The 18,216-nt window shown below is 48.5% G+C and overlaps 1 protein-coding gene and 1 long non-coding RNA gene across 4 annotated transcripts in view; one reads left to right on the top strand and one right to left on the bottom strand.

Moving 5' to 3' along the window:
- LOC138845320 (uncharacterized) overlaps positions 1-1,391 on the top strand; it is a 49,478-nt gene extending 48,087 nt beyond the window's left edge. The window contains exon 3 of the long non-coding RNA XR_011382327.1: positions 41-1,391. This is a non-coding gene — a long non-coding RNA (uncharacterized lncRNA). The remainder of the gene's footprint in view (positions 1-40) is intronic.
- The window catches only part of LOC100357419 (stearoyl-CoA desaturase), a 66,569-nt gene that overhangs the window by 24,082 nt on the left and 24,271 nt on the right, over positions 1-18,216 (bottom strand). The window contains exon 1 of one of the 3 annotated variants that reach the window (XM_070057402.1): positions 1,387-1,477. The exons of 1 other annotated variant lie outside the window; for it this stretch is intronic. In XM_070057402.1, the coding sequence (XP_069913503.1) occupies positions 1,387-1,413 (27 nt within the window). In that variant the 5' untranslated portion in view covers positions 1,414-1,477. Of the gene's footprint in view, positions 1-1,329; positions 1,478-18,216 lie in introns of those variants that run through there. One more of the 3 variants, XM_008270345.4, reaches the window with a different exon arrangement.

The following is an 18,216-nucleotide window of genomic DNA, read 5'->3' as shown; positions in this document are numbered from 1 at the left end:
CATTTTTCCTTGCTTATGCCCACCTCTTTTCATTTGCCAGGACCGTGCTGTAATCAGTACCTGCTGTGGCAACATAACGGAGTGTTGGATCATTCATGTCAGACTCAAGTCTTTCCACGTCCTGAGAGATAGATCCTTTAATCCGCCCAGTGGCTACCTTTAGCAACATCCCTAATGCAACTGTTGTTCACTTTGCACTAGTAGTCCATTTTATAGTGTGAGACTTCAAAACCCACTTGTTCCCACTCCTGTTTTAATGAAACCCAGTCATGATGTGCTAGATAATAGAATCAATACACGCTATTCGAAGAGAAAGGAGTCTGCACTTGCTGTCACTTCTTATTGCGAATAGATAAACACATAGGTATTGTAGACTCGGTTGCAAAAAATTAAACAGGATGCTTGGTTACAGTGGGTAGCCTCCTCATCTGGCTCATTCTTTGATATGTTCTATTTTAGCTGATTTGGTTCATAGTGACCCTGGCTAATAAATGAGCTCCAGACTCCTCTTTATAAGCATAATAGTAGTTTCTCTGGAGCACTTTTTTCTCTGAAGAGTTTCAAATGTTTGTATGCAGCCATCTGTTGAAATGTCAGATGGTCTCTAGCTAAAATGGCAAGAGCTCAAAGAAATGCATGATCATGAGGACACTGTAACCTATGAATGTTGAGAATGGAAGCCCAAAATGGTAGTACCGGAGAGTAGTGCAAATGCCCTGAGTTTTGGACACAGTGTCACTTGAGTGAGAGCCTGACGGGAGCAGAGCAAGGGACTATAAAGCAGCAATTATGGGAGACCATTGTTTTGGACAGAGCTCTCCTGCATTAGGCTCCAACAAATCTGACCAAGCAAAAATGGAGGCACACATGCTTTAAATGTCACATAATCAAATCAGAATTTTAAGGAAGCAGAAAGATCCCCAAACAGAGCACTTTTCTCCTGGAAACAGTAGATTGCAGTCTGTTGAATCAGTAACAAGGAAGTCCTTTCTGCTTTAACTCCTACAAAAACAGTAACCTGAAGTAATCTGTTAGCCAGTCAGCTTTTATATTATTATTATTGTTCTTATTCTGTTTTCTTGTTCCAAGCTTAAAAAGCCCACTGTCTTGCTATTGGCCAAAGATTTTATTCTGTTTTTGGGGAATGGAAGTTACTCTATCCCTTAATTGAAATAAGAGCCCATTCCATCTATAAGGAAAATTGTCATAATTTTTTAAAAACAGATTAAGAAACAACAGTTGGGAATCAAGTTCCCAAAGTACAAAATCTGCAACTGAAACAGGATGGCCCAGTCCTTCCAGGAGCTCTGGGTCCTGCCCTCCACCTACCAGTCCGCTGGAGGCTCTCTCCCAGCCAGGGTGCGGGGCCATCGCTTGGGAGCTCACCTTCTCCTGCAGCAAGTGGGCCGGCATCTTGGCTCTCAGGTGCTGGGCTCACTTTCCCAAGGCTGAGACTGCAGAACTGAGTTCGGGACCCCTGTCAGGACAGAAGTAGACTTCTGTTCTGCAGCCCGCTCGTGCGCAGCAATTCGCAGCAATGCACTCGGAACCCTTCTCTGCCTGGCACGCGCGGTGGTGCGGTGGCTGGGCCCAACCCTGCTGTGGTGGATCTCCCTGCGCTGGGGATTTAAAGGCCAGAGCTGGCAGTGGGTGACCCTGTCGCGATTTCCTCAGACACCTTGTATGAGCTGCCAACAAGGGTCAAGGTGCACAGAACTGGCTGGCTCAGGCAGCCTCGCGTGAAGGTGAGGGCGGGACAAGGGAGGAGACAGAAAGCTGAGGCGGACATCGACCAAGACAGGACTTAGGGATGCTGCAGACACCATCACCCACGGCCCTGGCCCCTGCCCCAGCCTCTGCCCCTGGGGAAATGCTAATGAGGCTTCAGTACACTCTGGCGCGTCATTGGCCGAAGGGAATTTGGTGCCACCTCGGCCGCCGTTGCCATTGGCTCCGCGCAATCTGCTGTTCCCCCTCGCCGCCTGCGCCGCGCTCCCCCTCCCCTCCTTTTCTCCTTCTTGGCCCCTTCCAGCAACCGACCGACCCGACCGACAGCTGGGACTCAGCCCGGCACCCCGCGGCTTCCGAGGCATTCGGAAGCTTTCTCTCTTGCAAGATGGAGAGCATCGAGTTCTACAATGGGGGTGGGTCAGAGCCCAGGACCCTTGCGGCCCCTCGAATGGTTGGGTCGGGGAGGTGCGCGGGAAGTACCCAGGAAGAGCCGAGGCGCCCATTGCTCCCTGCTTCCCATTCAGCCTTCCCATTCCCCAGGCGCTGGGGAAGATACGCTTGGGGGAAAGACGCTCGCCCATAGGCTGCTGCCACTAAGCGTCACTCCACAGCTAGTTCGGGGACTTGGTGCTGGGGTGGGGGTTGGGGGAAGGGGTTCGGGCCCGCCCACCACTGTGACAAGGTCCTCAGAGCCCAGAGAGCCGGGCGCACCTCCAAAGCCCGGCACTGAGACCTGCGCTGCCTCTTTGCTTCTGTACGCAATACGCTGGCACTGTGGGGCGGGCGCCTCCCCGAGCCACCCAACAACTGTGCAGGACTTGTTGGAACACCTTCAGCTTGTCCAGGGAATGTTGGGCGCCTCTTCCTGGAGACAGGCAGGACGCCCAGTCGCGGACCGCCCAGCAACAGGGGAGAAGACTGGGTGTGGAATGAGAGGAGCCTGGAGGTCTTGGGAGATATTGTTGCAGCCCCCGGTGACTCTGTGAGGTGGGCTCTCCCTGAACCCACTGGAAAGAGAAGCTGTGGGCAGATCTCAGAACCTGCCCGCATTCACAGCAGCCAGGCAGTGGTGGAGCTGGGCTGAGCCCAGAAACGTGATGCTGGAGGCCCAGCTCTTCACCCTGCTCAGGACCTTAGTGCGCCAGGTGCCCTAGGAGATCTGACCCACGGACCTTATGCCTCATCTTGTCTGTGCCTGGGGGAGCCCCACCAGCAGAGCTGGGAACCAGGCAGGCCATGCATTCAGCCTGTCCCCTTTCATGCCCGGTGTCCCCCAAACTCTGCCCAGGAGCCCCTCAGTGGGGAAAGGAGAAGGAAAGGAGTTCTGTGCCAAGGAGGGTTGGCTTCAAGGAGGGGAGGCCCCTGGGACTGCCAGGAGGAGGACAAGGCAGCTCCCCATGGGCCCTGGTCCTAGGGGGAGGCCAACTCACTGCCCAGGGAGCAGGCAGCCCCTGCAGCCCTGTGTGAGAGCAGTGCTCTCAGAGGGACAGTGGGTCTGGTCATGGCAGAGAAGAGCTCAGCGTGTGGACCAGGAGCCCTCCCTGGGCTGCTGCTCAGGGTCTCTGCAGTGGTGCATCTGTCACTGTGTCACCAACGGCGGGCCTTCCTCTTTGCCTCAGTCTGTTTCCTCTGCTAGCACAAACTGCCATGAGCACGTGGCTTTGCAACAGCAGCATACCTCTCACAGGTCTGGAGGCTGGCAAGTGCTGGGTCATAGCTCAGGGTGACCTGGGGTCTGGTGAAGGCCCCTTTCCTGCTGCATGGACGGCCGTCTTCGCTGAGCGTCCACGTGGGGAAGGCCCGAGATCTTTCTCAGGTCTTTTACTGGTGACGCACATGTCATTCTTGAGGACTCATCCATCATGGCTGACTTGCAGATACCGCTTGGTAAAGCGCCAACTTGCAGATACATCCCAGGAGGCAGTGATTTCCAGTGAACGTGGGGTTGCGGGTACACATTCATACTGCGGCATTCATCAGGGAGGAGGGCTCAGGATTTCTTCTGGGGGTCTGCCTTCCACTGTGACTCAAGGTGGCCATACTGTGGATGCAGCGTCTCTCATCTGTAACTGCCCAGGCACACTCGCCTTGTGTGCTCCAGAACCACCTGAAACACCAGGGTTTCCCAGAATCTGCTCCTACTTTCTCAGACTCTGGTTGACACCTGTGCTGTTGTTCTTACTTGGTGCTGCTGGCATTAATTAGGCCAGATGCCCCTGAAAGAAAAGGGGAGGCCCGCCTAGGAGGCAGTGTGGGGCAGGGGTATTGTCTTCCTCCCTAAAGACAGGCTGCTCCCTGCCAGAGTGCAGGAAAATCTGGATGAGGGAGAGGGAGTTTCAGAGAGACGAGGGCAGTGCCCCTGTCGGTGTTGGGAACCAGGCAGAGTGGTGACTGGATCCTCCGTGCACATCCCACTGCTGTGGTTGTGTCACCCCCACTTCCCACGTGCCAGGAGCTCACAGGGCCCTCTAAGCAAGGCCACATTGTAGGAACAGTGTTATGCGAAAAGCAGGAGCCTTGGTGGCAAGCAGGAGGAGGTCAGTGAAGGAAGAGAAGTTACATCTGAGTGTATCGCCCGTGTGTGATGCCGACAGAAAGTCACTGTCCTGTGTGAACAGTGGCAGGAGGCACCATGGTGGTTTTTAAATTCCATGTTGATTCTTCAGTTCAGAGAGCAAGAGAATCAGGCCTTATCCCCCATAAGTAAGTAAGGTGTCGCTAGCAGGAGGCCCAGGACAAGCTCTTGTACACATTCAGTCCTCTCCAGTCTTCCCAGATCTGATGCTTTGGCAGAGGGTTGTTCCCATATAGGATGGGGCTGGGAAAGCAGATATCTGCTTAGTTCAGCCTCATTTCTCTGAGTGTCCTGGGATCCTCAGCTGGAAATCCTGAGGTCCCTGTACCCTGCAGAGCAGAGAGCCAGGGGACACCACGGACCCAAACTGGTATTTCAGTGCAGCAACATGTCAGAATTCTAATTGTCCCTCAGCCACACCTTTGGAAAATTGTCACTGCTTTTGACACGAGCCTGACTGGAACATAATTTAGAATTGAATGACGTTGTGTGGTATTTATTTATTTATTTATTTATTTTGACAGGCAGAGTTAGACAGTGAGAGAGAGAGAAAAAGAGAGAAAGGGCTTCCTTTTCCATTGGTTCACCCCCCAAAATGGCCGCTACAGCCAGCGCAATGCACTGATCCAAAGCCAGGAGCCAGGTACCTCCCCCTGGTCTCCTATGCAGGTGCAGGGACCCAAGCACTTGGGCCATCTTCCATTGCCTTCCCGGGCCACAGCAGAGAGCTGGATTGGAAGAGGAGCAATCGAGGCAGAATCCGGCACCCCAACCAAGACTAGAACCCAGACTGCCTGCGCCGCAAGCGGAGGATTAGCCTAGTGAGCCGCTGCGCCGGCCATGTGGTATATATTTAACCTCCCCTGCTCTCTCCTTTATTAGCATGAAAAATCTAGAAATGCTAGCACCTACGGGGATGAGTATCCCCTCAGAGCAGTCAGTCGAGAGTATTTTCATTCTGTTTCTCTAACTGGGAGTTTGTTTCCCATTGGAGCAGAGGTCACACTGTGACTCTCCAGTGACAATCATAAAGCAGCACAGGTCTGAATTCTAAGATCATTACCTGGTCAAGCAACCTAGTGATTCAAGAGAGACAAACTCCCACCAATTATGAAAGCAAATTTTTCATAGTCTTTACATACAAAAGGGCTTTTGCAGATTGATAAACATAACAAGCTCAGTATGAAAAAAAGAACAAGAGAATCAAATAGGCACTTTATAAAAGAAGAAAATATAGATGGTAAAGAAGTACTTAAGTGGCCAGTGCTGTGGCATAGTTGGTTTAGCCTCTGCCTGTGGCACTCGCATCCCATTTGTATACTGGTTCAAGTCCCACCTGCTCCACTTCCAATCCAGTTCTCTGCTAATGGTTTGGAAAAGCAATGGAGGATGGCCCAAGTCCTTGGGCCTCTGCACCCATGTGGGAGACCTGGATGAAGCTCATGGCTCCTGCCTTCAAACTGGCCCAGCTCCAGCCATTGTAGCCATTTGGGGAGTGAAAACAGGTGGAAGACCTCTCTCTCTGTCTCTCCATCTCTCTATCTCTATAACTCTGCCTCTCAAATAAATAAATAAATATTTAAGAAATACTTGAAAAATTAAATTTTACCAAGTATTGAAGAGGAAATATATAATTGTTCACTATTAAAGATAAAAATAGTAGGGTGATATTAGATAGACTGCTGTTTCTTTAGAGGCAGGGAGGAGGGGTTTCAGGCGGCTTCCCTGAAGCTCTGGCTGGAGACGCAGCCTGGAAAGCTCGTCTCTAAGTTAGAGAAGCAAGTGGCAGATGGAAGGGTGGACTATGGAAAGAAAGAGTGGAAGAACCATGTCAGTGCTGTGTCAGTGCTGAAGTTGGCCCAGGCCCGTCTCTCAGGCCTGAGGATGAGGGCAGGAACTTTGCACTCAGCTAATTAGTTTGTTCGACAGTTGCACAGGAAGTGAGGTTGGGCTCATTTACTGGAGATGGCTGTGTATGGTGTGCTGGCTAAAGCTGCAGCTGGGCCACACAACTAAGGTGGCCCTCACTAGAGGCCTGGTGGCCTCCAGCAGGTGCTGTTCTTGTTAGGGGCGCGCGCAGGTGTCTGAAGGAGGAACCTGAAGGTCTGACAGCCTAAGCGGATGTCCTCTTGTGAGCGCTCCAGGACAGCTGGGCAGAAAGCACTTGCTTCTGCCAGGGCTCTGAGGGGCTCTGTGAGGACGAGGGGCTCCCTGAGGGTTTACCTGGTCTCAGCATGGGGTGACAGGGCCGAGCGTGTGAGGAACAATGGTGCACCCGCACACATTCTGCAGGGCCTATTGGGTTCCTTTCAGCAAATGACTGTCACTCACGTTCATTGTTGACCTTGACCTCTGTCTTCACCACCTGCTAGGAAGCAGTGTTCCTTTCCTCTTTCAGATCCAGTGACACTCACTAAAAGCCTTTGGGACACCAGCAGGCAGTCTCGGGGGGGGGGGGGGGACCAAAAAGGAAACAAAGTTGCTAAGCCTTCGCTCCACAAGGCCTCTAAGCCTTTGCTCGAGTTTGCCGCACTTCTGCATCTCAGTGACTCAGCGTTTCCAACAATCTAAGATGGCCCCGGGGGAGGTACCGAGCCTGACAGGAGACTTCCGTATTCCTGGACAATATGTGTCCTTGGCTGTGATAGGACCTTGAGGGCGTGCCCAGCTCCTGTCCTGTCTTACCTTTCAGCTGCTTGGCTCAGTTCCCTTGTGCCCTGGACATCCCCCTTTCTGTGTCTATAAAAGCTCTTCCCCTCCCAATAAAGTCAAGAACCCAGCTGCACCCTGGGCGTTGACTGATCTCTCGGCTCTGGTGTGGTTCCTTTGCCGCAGACACTCATCATCCCGCTCGGCCCCTGAACTCCCCAGGCTGGCCCTGAGGAGCTCTATCGGACCTGCTGCCCCGTGACGAGCAGCAATCTCCATCTCCCAGAGTTACAAGGAATCATGTCTGACTCCTCCGGATGGGGCTGGAAGTGGTGGAAGTTTGGGTTCTGGAAGCTCAGAAGTCTGCTCCACTCATGTTCTCTGCTTTCAGGGGTCAGTGCAGAATGTGCAGAGTCCCTGCTCTGGCATCTCCCTTGGTGCTCTGGCAGGTGGCCAGCCAACCCCAGCCTGGGCAGTGCCGATGGGGACCTCAGTGTCTTGTGGAGCGTTCTGTTTTCCTACAGTTGGGCAGCTCTATTCGCTTCCATTTCCAGAGGCCCCTCCTCTGTGCAGACACTGTCGGGGGCTCATAGACGACTGGACACATGGGCCTTTCCCATCAGGGGCTCCCTTCTCCTTTTCAGGACTTTCTTATTCTCTTGAGTCATCGGCTTGCCTTAGCCTCTGCAGTGACCCTTCTACTGTTTGAGTGATGTAGCTGTCATGTTTCTCCTTGATCATCTGTGCTTCTAGCTAAATAATTTCTATTTCTCAGGAAACCAGACACTGTAGTAGTGTTCTTAGAGGTGCTCTTATGTACAGGTGGAAGGCACAGGCTCTGAATTTGCACAGATTTAGGTTCAAGCACCACACTCGACTATTTACCTGTGAGGGACACTGAGCAAGTCGCTTACCTTCCTTGAAGCTCAGTTTCCTCCTGTGTACCTATGTAATACAAGAGGATTGTGGGAGGTAATACCCGTGAGGTCACTCACTGAGTGCCTGGCTTGTATTAGAAACTATTGTGGATGCCCACCACACTGATGCTGTCTCCAGCCCTGGTATAAATGAAGCCAAGTACAGGAGGACAATATTCCATGGGCACCTGACGAGGCCAGAATGCTCCTGCTGTATCCAGACTTGAGGACCTATGAGGTCAGACAGAGGAAGTGATACCTGAGCAGAGACTCAAGAGATGAAGAGCATTTAGTTGTTAAAGGCAAAGAGAAGGGAAGTTTCTTTAAAAAAAAAAAAAAAAAAGGTCCATTTTATTTACTAGAAAGGCAGAGTTAGAGAGAGAGAGAGATCTTACATCCATCACTCTCCAAATGGCCACAACAGCCAGGGCTAAGCCAGACTGAAGCCAGGAGCCAGAAGCTTTATCCGGGTCTCACACATATGCGCAGGTACCCATGGACTTGGGCCATCCTCTGCTGCTTTTTTCCCAGGGACATTAGCAGGGAGCTGCATTAAAAGTGAAGCAGCTGTCCGGTGCCACAGCTCACTGGGCTAATCCTCCGCCTATGGCGCGGCACCCCGGGTTCTAGTCCTGGTCGGGGTGCCGGATCCTGTCCCGGTTGCTTCTCTTCCAGTCCAGCTCTCTGCTGTGGCCCAGGAAGGCAGTGGAGGATGGCCCAAGTGCTTGGGCCCTGCACCCGCATGGGAGACCAGGAGGAAGCACCTGCTCCTGGCTTCAGATTGGCGCGGCACGCCGGATGTAGCGGCCATTTGGGAGGTAAACCAACAGAAAAAGGAAGACCTCTCTCTCACTGTATAACTCTGCCTGTCAAAAAGAAAGAGAGAGAGAAAGAAAGAGAGAAAGAGAGAGAGAAAGAAAGAAAAGAGAGAGAGAGAAAGAAAGAGAGAGAGAAGAGAGAGAGAAGGAAGGAAAGAAAGAAGGAAAGAGAGAGAGAGGGAGGGAGGGAAAGAAAGAAAGAAAGAAAGAAAGAAAGAAAGAAAGAAAGAAAGAAAGAAAGAAAGAAAGAAAGAAAGAGAGAGAGAGAGAGAGTGGGAGGGAGGGAGGGAGGGAAAGAAAGAAAGAAAGAAAGAGAGAGAGAGAGAGAGAGAAAGGGAAAGAAAGAGAGAGAGAGAGAAAGAGAAGCAGCCAATTGGCCCCTATATGGGATGCCAGCGTCTCAGTAGCTGGCTTCACCCACTACTCCACAATGCTGGGTCCAAGAGAAGGGAAGTTTCTAAGAAGAGGGAAAGCATTACCAAGGTCCAGAGTCAGGAGCTCAGTTTAGCAAAGGTGCATTGTGTACAGGAACAGGCAGAGACTGAGCAGCAGAGTGGGAACAGACGAGCAGGCCGGGTAGCAGCTGCAGATTGCAGCTGGCTAGATAACGAAGGCATGATACACAGTTGGCACTTCACCTGCGGGCTCCCAGGGAGCCACTCAAGGGCTATAAGCATGAGAGTGACATGACAGATTTTCAGTTCTTCTAATTATGGGGAGCAGACCCAAGTTGGGTCAGAGAGATTATCCAGGCAAGTAGAATGGGGAAGATGATGGTCCTGTGCTGAACATATTAATGGGATATTTTATCTAAGCCTCACAACAACATTATCATGGCCATGGGGCACCTTAGCATGCTGGTAAAGCACCAAGACTCTGAAGCCAGACTGTCTGGATTTAAAGCTGGTACTTCCAGTTACCAGCTGTGTGATCTTGAACAAGTTGCTAGCCTCAGAAATGATCACACCTACTTGGTAAGACTGTTGTGAAGGGTAAATTAAAAAGTCCACCAATATGTTGAGCACAATTTCTGGCTTGTACATGGTAAATAAGGCCTGTTATTATCTTCAACTCACAGCAGACTCTGTAAAGCCATAGTGTAATGTCAGGACTCCAACCAGTGATGGAGGATACCTTTAACCTCTGGAGGCCTACCACTTCTCTGGAGTTTGGACTATTAGAAAAGATCTTAAAATCACTAAGTTACAGGGCTGGCGCTATGGCACAGCGGGTTAACACCCTGGCCTAAAGTGCTGGCATCCCATACAGGCGCCGGTTCAAGGCCCGGCTGCTCCACTTCTGATCAAGCTCTCTGCTGTGGCCTAGAAAGGCAGTGGAAGATGGCCTAGGTCCTTGGGCCCCTGCACCCCCGTGGCAGACCTGGAAGAGGCTCTTTGCTCCTGGCTTTGGATCGGCGCAGCAGCTCTGGCTGTTGTGGTCAATTGGGGAGTGAACCAGTAGATGGAAGACGCTTCTCTCTCTGCCTCGCCTCTCTGTGTAACTTTTGCTTTCAAATAAATAAATAAATCTTTAAAAATTTTAATAAAATCACTAAGTTACTGAAGATATGCCATTTAACTGCCTTTGATGTTGAGAATCAAAGTCCACACCCACAAATTGCCAGCCTCCATGAGAGCTTTTTATCTTTCTCTTAAAAAAAAAAAAAACTCATTTATTCACTTGAAAGATGCAGGGAGAGGCAGAAGCAGAAAGACAGAAAAGTCATCCATCCTCTGGTTCACTCCCTAAGCAGATACAACAGCCAGGACTGGGCCAGACTGAAGCCAGGAGCCAGGAGCTCCATGCAGGGAGCCCAGGGACTTGGTCCATCTTCTGCTGCTTTCCAAGGCACATTAGCAGGGAGCCAGGTTGGAGGTGGGACAGCCAGGACTTGAATTGGTGCCCATATGGGATGCCAATGTTGCTGACAGCAGCTTAACCCACTATGCCACAGAGCAGCACCTCCATGAGAATTCTCTATGAGACAGAATTTGGAGGCCTTCGTAATCTTACGTTTCCTACAACACTTAGTAAAATGATACTCATGCTAGTTTCCTAGCCACCATGCTCTCCCTGACTCTCCCCCACTTGGACAACTCCTTGAGTCACATGGAGTCTTGGACATGGTCTCAGTAGAGCCACTTAGGAACTTGTGAAGGTCCTGGTCTCACCTCCATGGCTTACAGCCCCATTAATCTCTCTGAGCTCTGGCCACGTGCAACTAGGGACACAGTCTCTGTGGGAGTAATGTAGCCCTCAAGGGGGTGAAAATAGCTTCTTGGAGGCCAAAACCTCCTAGTTATTCTAATCAATTTTGTCCTGCCAAAGGGTTATAATACAGAAGCAAATATAGTCTATCTAGAATTAAACTTAATGAGGGTGGGGAGTGATTAGGAAGACAACATCTAAAGAGTCTCCCGGGCCGGCGCCGCGGCTCACTAAGCTAATCCTCTGCCTTGCGGCGCCAGCACATCAGGTTCTAGTCCTGGTCGGGGCACTGGATTCTGTCCCGATTGCCCCTCTTCCAGGCCAGCTCTCTGCTGTGGCCAGGGAGTGCAGTGGAGGATGGCCCAAGTGCTTGGGCCCTGCACCCCATGGGAGACCAGGAGAAGCACCTGGCTCCTGCCTTCGGATCAGCGCGGTGCGCCAGCCGTGGCAGCCATTGGAGGGTGAACCAACGGCAAAGGAAGACCTTTCTCTCTGTCTCTCTCTCTCACTGTCCACTCTGCCTGTCAAAAAAATAATTAAAAAAAAAAAAAGAGTCTCCCTCAGGAAGGGCTCATGCAGAATGTTAAGAAGCACTGCAGAGGCCCACCTAATTTTGCTCCTCAGTACACTGACCGAGTTCTCCTGCTTGCATCTGGCAGTAGAATCCAGCACAAAGCAGGTGTTCCACCAGAGTGCTATTGTCTAACGACTAGTGTGCGTGTCATTGGAGATGTACCTTGGCCAGCGTGCTTCCTCTGACAATTCCTATGGCTAAGTGTCAGATGCTCCAGGATCTGACTTAGGGGGAAAAAAGCTGGCCTAATAGAAAGATAAGGACATTGGAATCAAACAAACTAGATTCAGATACTAGCTCTGCCACTTACTGATGTGAGCTTTGGCACTTCCTTGGTTTAACAAGCATAATAATACTTATCTTATGGATAAGATAACATGTATCAAGAATCTAACACAATCATTGTTAGTAATTATTTCCACATTATCTAGTAGAATTTCAAAACCCTTAATCCTCAAGACTGGTTGTAAAAAATACTTTCCAAGAAAGAAGGCAAGCTGAAAAGGCTACGTATTCTACAATTCTGGAAAAGGCAAAACTATGGAGAGTATAAAAGTGACAAGTGGTTGCTAGGGGTTGTAGAGAAAGCAGAGAGAATTTTTAAGGGAGTGAAACTACTCTGTATGATACTATAATGATGGATGTACATCATTGTTCATTTTGTCTAAATCTGTGGAATCTGCAATACCAAGAATGGACCCTATGGTAAACCATGGACCTTGAATGATAATGATGTGTCCATGTAGGTCCAGTTTGTAACAAGTGTACCACTCTGGTGTGGGATTTCTGTTGCTGCTGTTGTTGCTTGAGAGATAAATAAAGAGCACTCCCAGCTGCTGGCTCATTTTTCCAAACCCCTGCAGCAGTCAAAGCTGGGCTGGGGCCAAAACCTTGAGCAGGGAACTCCATCCAGGTCTCCCATGTAGATGGCAGGAACCCAATTACTTGAGCTTTTACTGCTGGCTCCCAAGGTCTGTATCAGCAGGAAGCTGGAGTCAGGAGCTGGAATGGAGAATTGAACCCAGGGACCAGAGGTAAGACAGGAATCTCAACCAGTATCTTTTTTTTTTTTTTTGACAGGCAGAGTGGACAGTGAGAGAGAGAGACAGAGAGAAAGGTCTTCCTTTGCCGTTGGTTCACCCTCCAATGGCCGCCACGGCTGGCGCGCTGCGGCCGGCACACCACGCCTATCCGAAGGCAGGAGCCAGGTACTTATCCTGGTCTCCCATGGGGTGCAGGGCCCAAGCACTTGGGCCATCCTCCACTGCACTCCCAGGCCATAGCAGAAAGCTGGCCTGGAAGAGGGGCAACCGGGACAGAATCTGGTGCCCCGACCGGGACTAGAACCTGGTGTGCCGGTGCTGCAAGGCAGAGGATTAGCCTATTGAGACTCGGCGCTGGCCTTAACCAGCATCTTAACTGCCGAGCCAAATGCCTGCCTGTTATGTGGGATTTTGATAGTGGAGGAGGCTGTGCCTACATTAGGGGCAGGGAATATATTGGACATCATTATAATTTTTCACTGAGTTTTTTGTGAACTTAAAACTCCTAGAAAATAAAATGTATTATAAAAATGCAGAAACAATAATTTTCATGGTTAGTTAATAATAATATATTGTATGTTTCAAAATAGCTAAAAGAATTTTAACCATTTTCACCACAAAGAAATGATAAATAATTAAGGTATGTTAATTTGCCTGATTTGATCCTTTCACAACATGTACACCTCACAAAACATCATATTGTAACCAATATATAATATATATAATTATTATTATGTGTCAATAAAAAATAAATAGGGGTAGGTGTTTGGCATAGCAGCTAAGATGCTGCTTTGGACTCCCACATCCCATATTGGGTTTGAGTCCCAGCACACTCTGAATTCCAGCTTCCTCCTAATTCAACCCTGGGATGTAGCAGGTAATGGCTTAAGAAGTGGGTCCCTGCCACCCATATGAGAGACCAAATTGAGTTTCTGTCTCCCAGCTTCAGCCTGACCTGGCCCTGGCTGTTGTGGGCATTTAGAAGCGTGAACCAGTGGTTAGAACATCTCTGTCTCTCTGCTTTTCAGTTACATACATATATACATAAAGGACCTTTCATTATTTGTAGTTGGCTTCACGTATAGAGATAGTGTCATTTGAGCGGCACCTTTTAAATGACCACCGCCATCATCATCATTAGTAACAGCACACACAGGCATTTACTGAATGATTTTTCAGTGTGCTTGGCCCTATGCCATGAATTTTATCTGAATAGCCATTCCCAGTACTCTGTGAAATTGGTTCAGTTATCACATCCATTTCACAAATCACAAAGGGATTACATCTGTCAACAGCTTGCCCCAGGCCACACAGCAAACAAGTAGAAGAAGCAGGATTCTAGTTCAACAGTTGTTTGCCTGACTCTGATTCTGCGACTTTTCTCTGCAGCCTCTCTGTGTGCACATGAGCTACACACTGACTCATGCCCACCCATCAACAACATAGCAAGGACGACTCCCTGCCTTTCCTCATAGAGTCTGGAGAGACTCTATGAAAGAAAATTTTCATTTTCTTTCTTTTTGTTGATGTATTCAAAAGATGATATAAAAATTGCAGGACATTTGAAATATAATCGGTTGCCACCACACCAAAGATATTTTCATTTACTGGTTCTAATCCATACGTTTACATATTTACCTACTTGTACATTTTCACTTACAACTGCATCACAGACATTCCCTCAGGTTTCTTTTCTTTAAAAAAAATTTATTTTATTTATTTGAAAGAATGTCAGAGAGAGAGAGAGAGAGAGCGAGCTCTTCCATCCTCTGGTTCACTCCCCAAATGACTGCAATAACTGCTGTTGGGCCAGGCTGAAGCCAGGAACCAGGAACTCCGAGTTTCCTAAATGGGTGGCACGAGCTCATGTTCTTGAGTCATCACCTGATACTTCCTAGGTGCATTAGCAGGGACCTGGATCCGAAGAAGAGTAGGTGGAACTTGAAGTGGCAATGTGATATGGGATGTGGGCATCCCAAGTGGTGGTTTAACCACCTGCACCACAATGCTTACTCTATACTTCCTCATGTTTTAAGTAGCTTTGTGTTTTCATTTTAATGACAATAGTTGTGCCACAATTAACTAAAACTTTTCTCTTGTGGTTTCAATATTTGCCTATTACCAATAAATATATCTGCACCTGCTGCCTTTTAAAAACTGTTGTTGAATAATCTCTTGAGAATTTACATGGAGATATACTACTAGGCCAAAGGACAGAAATCTCTCCTTAGTACTTGCTGAGTGTTGTCATTGTGCCTCTGTCTGAGAGGAAACAGACTTACCGTGACACCAGTGTTGTGAATCACACCAGTTTTGTCACAACCTCACAAAATTGGATTTTCTCATTTCTCATTTTCATGATTAAATAGGTATAACATGGTACAATTTCATGTAGTGTGTTTATCTTTGATTACTAGCAAGGAAAGCCAGTTTTCTCTTATTTTAATTAATAATATGTACTTACTTGGTGTCAATTGCATAAGAAACCCTTTAGGAGGGACACAGGGCAAGAAAGGGAGCTGAGAACTTGGACGGTTCAAACCCTTGGTGGGAACCAACCAACAGGACTCTCATTTCCAAGATCTGGTTTCCTGGGAGCAGAAAGATTTCACACAGTTGGGCCTCAGCTGTGCAGCTGTGCAGCAATGTGGCCTGCATGGGCCCCCGTTTCTTCTCCCCTACGCTTTATTCTAGGAACTTGGTGGACCTAGAAGCCAGAGCTATTTGGCATCTCATCTGGCTAAAATAGAGCTTTTTCATGCAGGTGATGTGGTGAACCATCACTCTTCTCCTAATAACATTATCAGCTGTGCAGCCCTGTAACCTTACAAAGAGCTGTCACACCCATCATTTCATTTGATCCTGACAGCAGACCTGGAGGGGATAGATACTACTACTTCTCTTCCACAGATAAAGAAAATGTTAGTATTGTCATTATGAATCATTCAGGAGTGATGGTTAGTCATTCAGAGCCATCCCTGGTGGGTAGAGTCAGCCCTGACCCAGCTAGCTATTCCTCAGCAGAGGAAGTGCTGGAGAATGATCTTCCTGCTTCCTCTCCCACCACCCCCACACCATCATGTTATTTATGAAAGGGCTTCCAGCCCTTTGTCTTCTTGGAGGGATGGCTGTAGCCTTTTGTTGATGGAGAAAACATTGAAGATCTTTGTGTAAAGACAATGGCTGTTTGTTTTAGGAGATATTGGCATCTCAAAGGTGCACCTGGAACTGGCAGTGTATAGAAGAGTTTCTGAGCCAGGCCAAGGCTGAGTCTGGTTGCCATAGAGTTGGTGGGGGAGGGCAGAGACCCTCAGCCTTTGGTGATTTGTGTATACACATCCATTAATGCCAACTGGATGCTCTTCATCCATCACTGGTTATTATTTTAGTAGATTGCTTTATTTTAGTGGATCTCAAGGTTCTTTTCATTAATTGATGGAATCACCCATGATCAGAAGAGGTTGAAGTGGCCTTGGAAATCTGGCAGAGTCTTTCTTGATTGAGTGTTTCTAGAATCAACAAGGAGTTCATGAAGTGTCTGTGGGTGAGCCCCTGTGTGGCTGTAATGATGACAGAAGGTAATTTGTCACATAGAATTGGCTTTTGTGAAGACTCAGTGATAGAATTAAAACAGCATAGGCCCTAGAATAAGGTTCAAATGAGGGTGCTACCGGTCATTAGCCATGTATCTTTGATACATAGGTCAGGATCCTTAAATTTCTCTATGACTTTGTTTCCTTCTCAAGTGAAGATAAAGTTTGCCTCTGTGAGGTTGGTGGAAAACAAAGTGCCTGGAATATAGTAAGCTCTCAGTGAACCTCAGTTGCCTTTGTATATCAAGGTGTAAATTAGGAAAATTCTGAGAGCTCTCAGTGCTCCGGATTGCTGTGGATGAGATCAGGCTTGGATTCTGCTGGTGTAAGCATCAGGAGAAGAAGTATGGAGCCTGTATCTCATGGTGGGAGTCTTAGTACTAGCTCTGTCTCTCACCACATGAATGACCCACAGCAAATCACAATAACTCTGAACTTCATGATTCATAGGAAACTTTGCTCAAAGGTAAGGTGGAATCATCAGACATGTGTGATAGACCGTTAGGAGACAGCTCTTTGAAAACTGGGAATTAAGGTACAAAGGTAGGTGTCGCTCCCCCTCTTCATGGAGGAACGACACAGGACCCTGCGCTGTTCTTTTGTCTGCTCGGCCCTTCCCGGGTTTGCTGCTGGTTCTTCCCGGGTTGGCTACCGTCCCTTCCACCTCCGTGGAAGGGCGGTTCCCCCTGCCACTTTCCCCACTTCCACGGGGGAGCGGCACACCGCCGGCCGGCTCTCTCGGGGGCTGCTCAGATGTTCCCTTTAGATGTTCCTGGTGCATGTTGTCTCTCTCCTCCTTTATAGTCCTCTTCCACCAATCCCAACTCTGCTACCCACACGCCGAGTACGCTGCTCTCCTCCAATCAGGAGCAGGTAGTACAGTTTATTGGTTGAACTGGAGGCAGCTGTGTAGAAGCTGTTTTCTCCTCTCCCAGCGCCATATTGTGGGAGAGCAGATGCATAGAATAAGTCTTAATTCCAGTGACTTAGTCTAGTCCGAGTTGCTCCCAGTTGCTCCCCACAGGTAGGGATGATAATGATATCAATAACAATGTCTTTTTGCTATTGTGTGGTAGCTGCAGGAAGGCTGTGGTTTGAGTTTCAGGCAGATGTTCAGGACTGGGTGGAAGTTCTAGCCCCAGCAATAAGGCATTGGGCAATGCTTCTCAAAGGCATGATCTCAGGTGATCCCTGCAGCTTCCTTCCTCCCCTTCTGGGGTTTGTGACATTTCTCAATAACATATTTGTATAAGGTCATATTCTCTTTGTACTTTTTAGCCAAACCACATATTGCAACAGATTGAATGGAGAAGCTGACATGAGAATCCAGCTGCCTTCTATTAAACCAGAGATTTGCAAACATGTAAAACAATGCTACTTTTCTCATTAAATTTCTTTGTTTATTTTCAGAAAATGTAAGGGTTTTTTATATTTTATTTTTATTTATTTGAGAGGTAGAGTTACAGAAAGTGAGAGAGAGAGAGAGAGAGAGGTCTTCCATCCGTTGGTTCACTCCCCAAATGGCTGCAAAAGCCGGAGCTGGAGGTGCACAGATCTGAAGCCAGGAGCCAGGTGCTTTTTCCCGGACTCCCATGAGGGTGCAGGGGCCCAAGGACTTGGGCCATCTTCTACTGCTTTCCCAGGCCATGGCAGAGAGCTGGATTGGAAAAGGAGCAGCCAGGACTAGAACCGGCACCCATATGGGATGCTGGCACTGCAGGCAGAGGATTAACATACTGCGCCACGGCGCCAGCCCCAGAAAATGTAGGGTTTTTTAAAAAGAAATTTATGTTTACATGTGTTGAGTTTGTTATCATTTTAATGAATCAATAAATACTTAAAATTTCTCTAAGATGTAATTTCTAAGGAGAGAATGATCAGTAGATGTCTCCCAAATAAACAAAAACATTTTGGGGCCCTCGAAATTTTTAAGAGTTACAAAGGAATCCTGAAAACCAAATGTTTGAGAGCCACTGGTTTAGGGACTGAGTCAGAGCTGGTCTAATTGATTATTTCACAGCATGGGGGAAAAGAACAGATGAGACATGAAGGACATCCTGGGTATTGACAAATCCACCCACTCAAACATTTATGAGGTCCTACTATGT

This window comes from Oryctolagus cuniculus, chromosome 15 (genome assembly GCF_964237555.1).
Source record: "Oryctolagus cuniculus chromosome 15, mOryCun1.1, whole genome shotgun sequence".
NCBI lineage: Eukaryota > Metazoa > Chordata > Mammalia > Lagomorpha > Leporidae > Oryctolagus > Oryctolagus cuniculus.
This window is presented reverse-complemented; position numbering and strand designations above follow the sequence as displayed.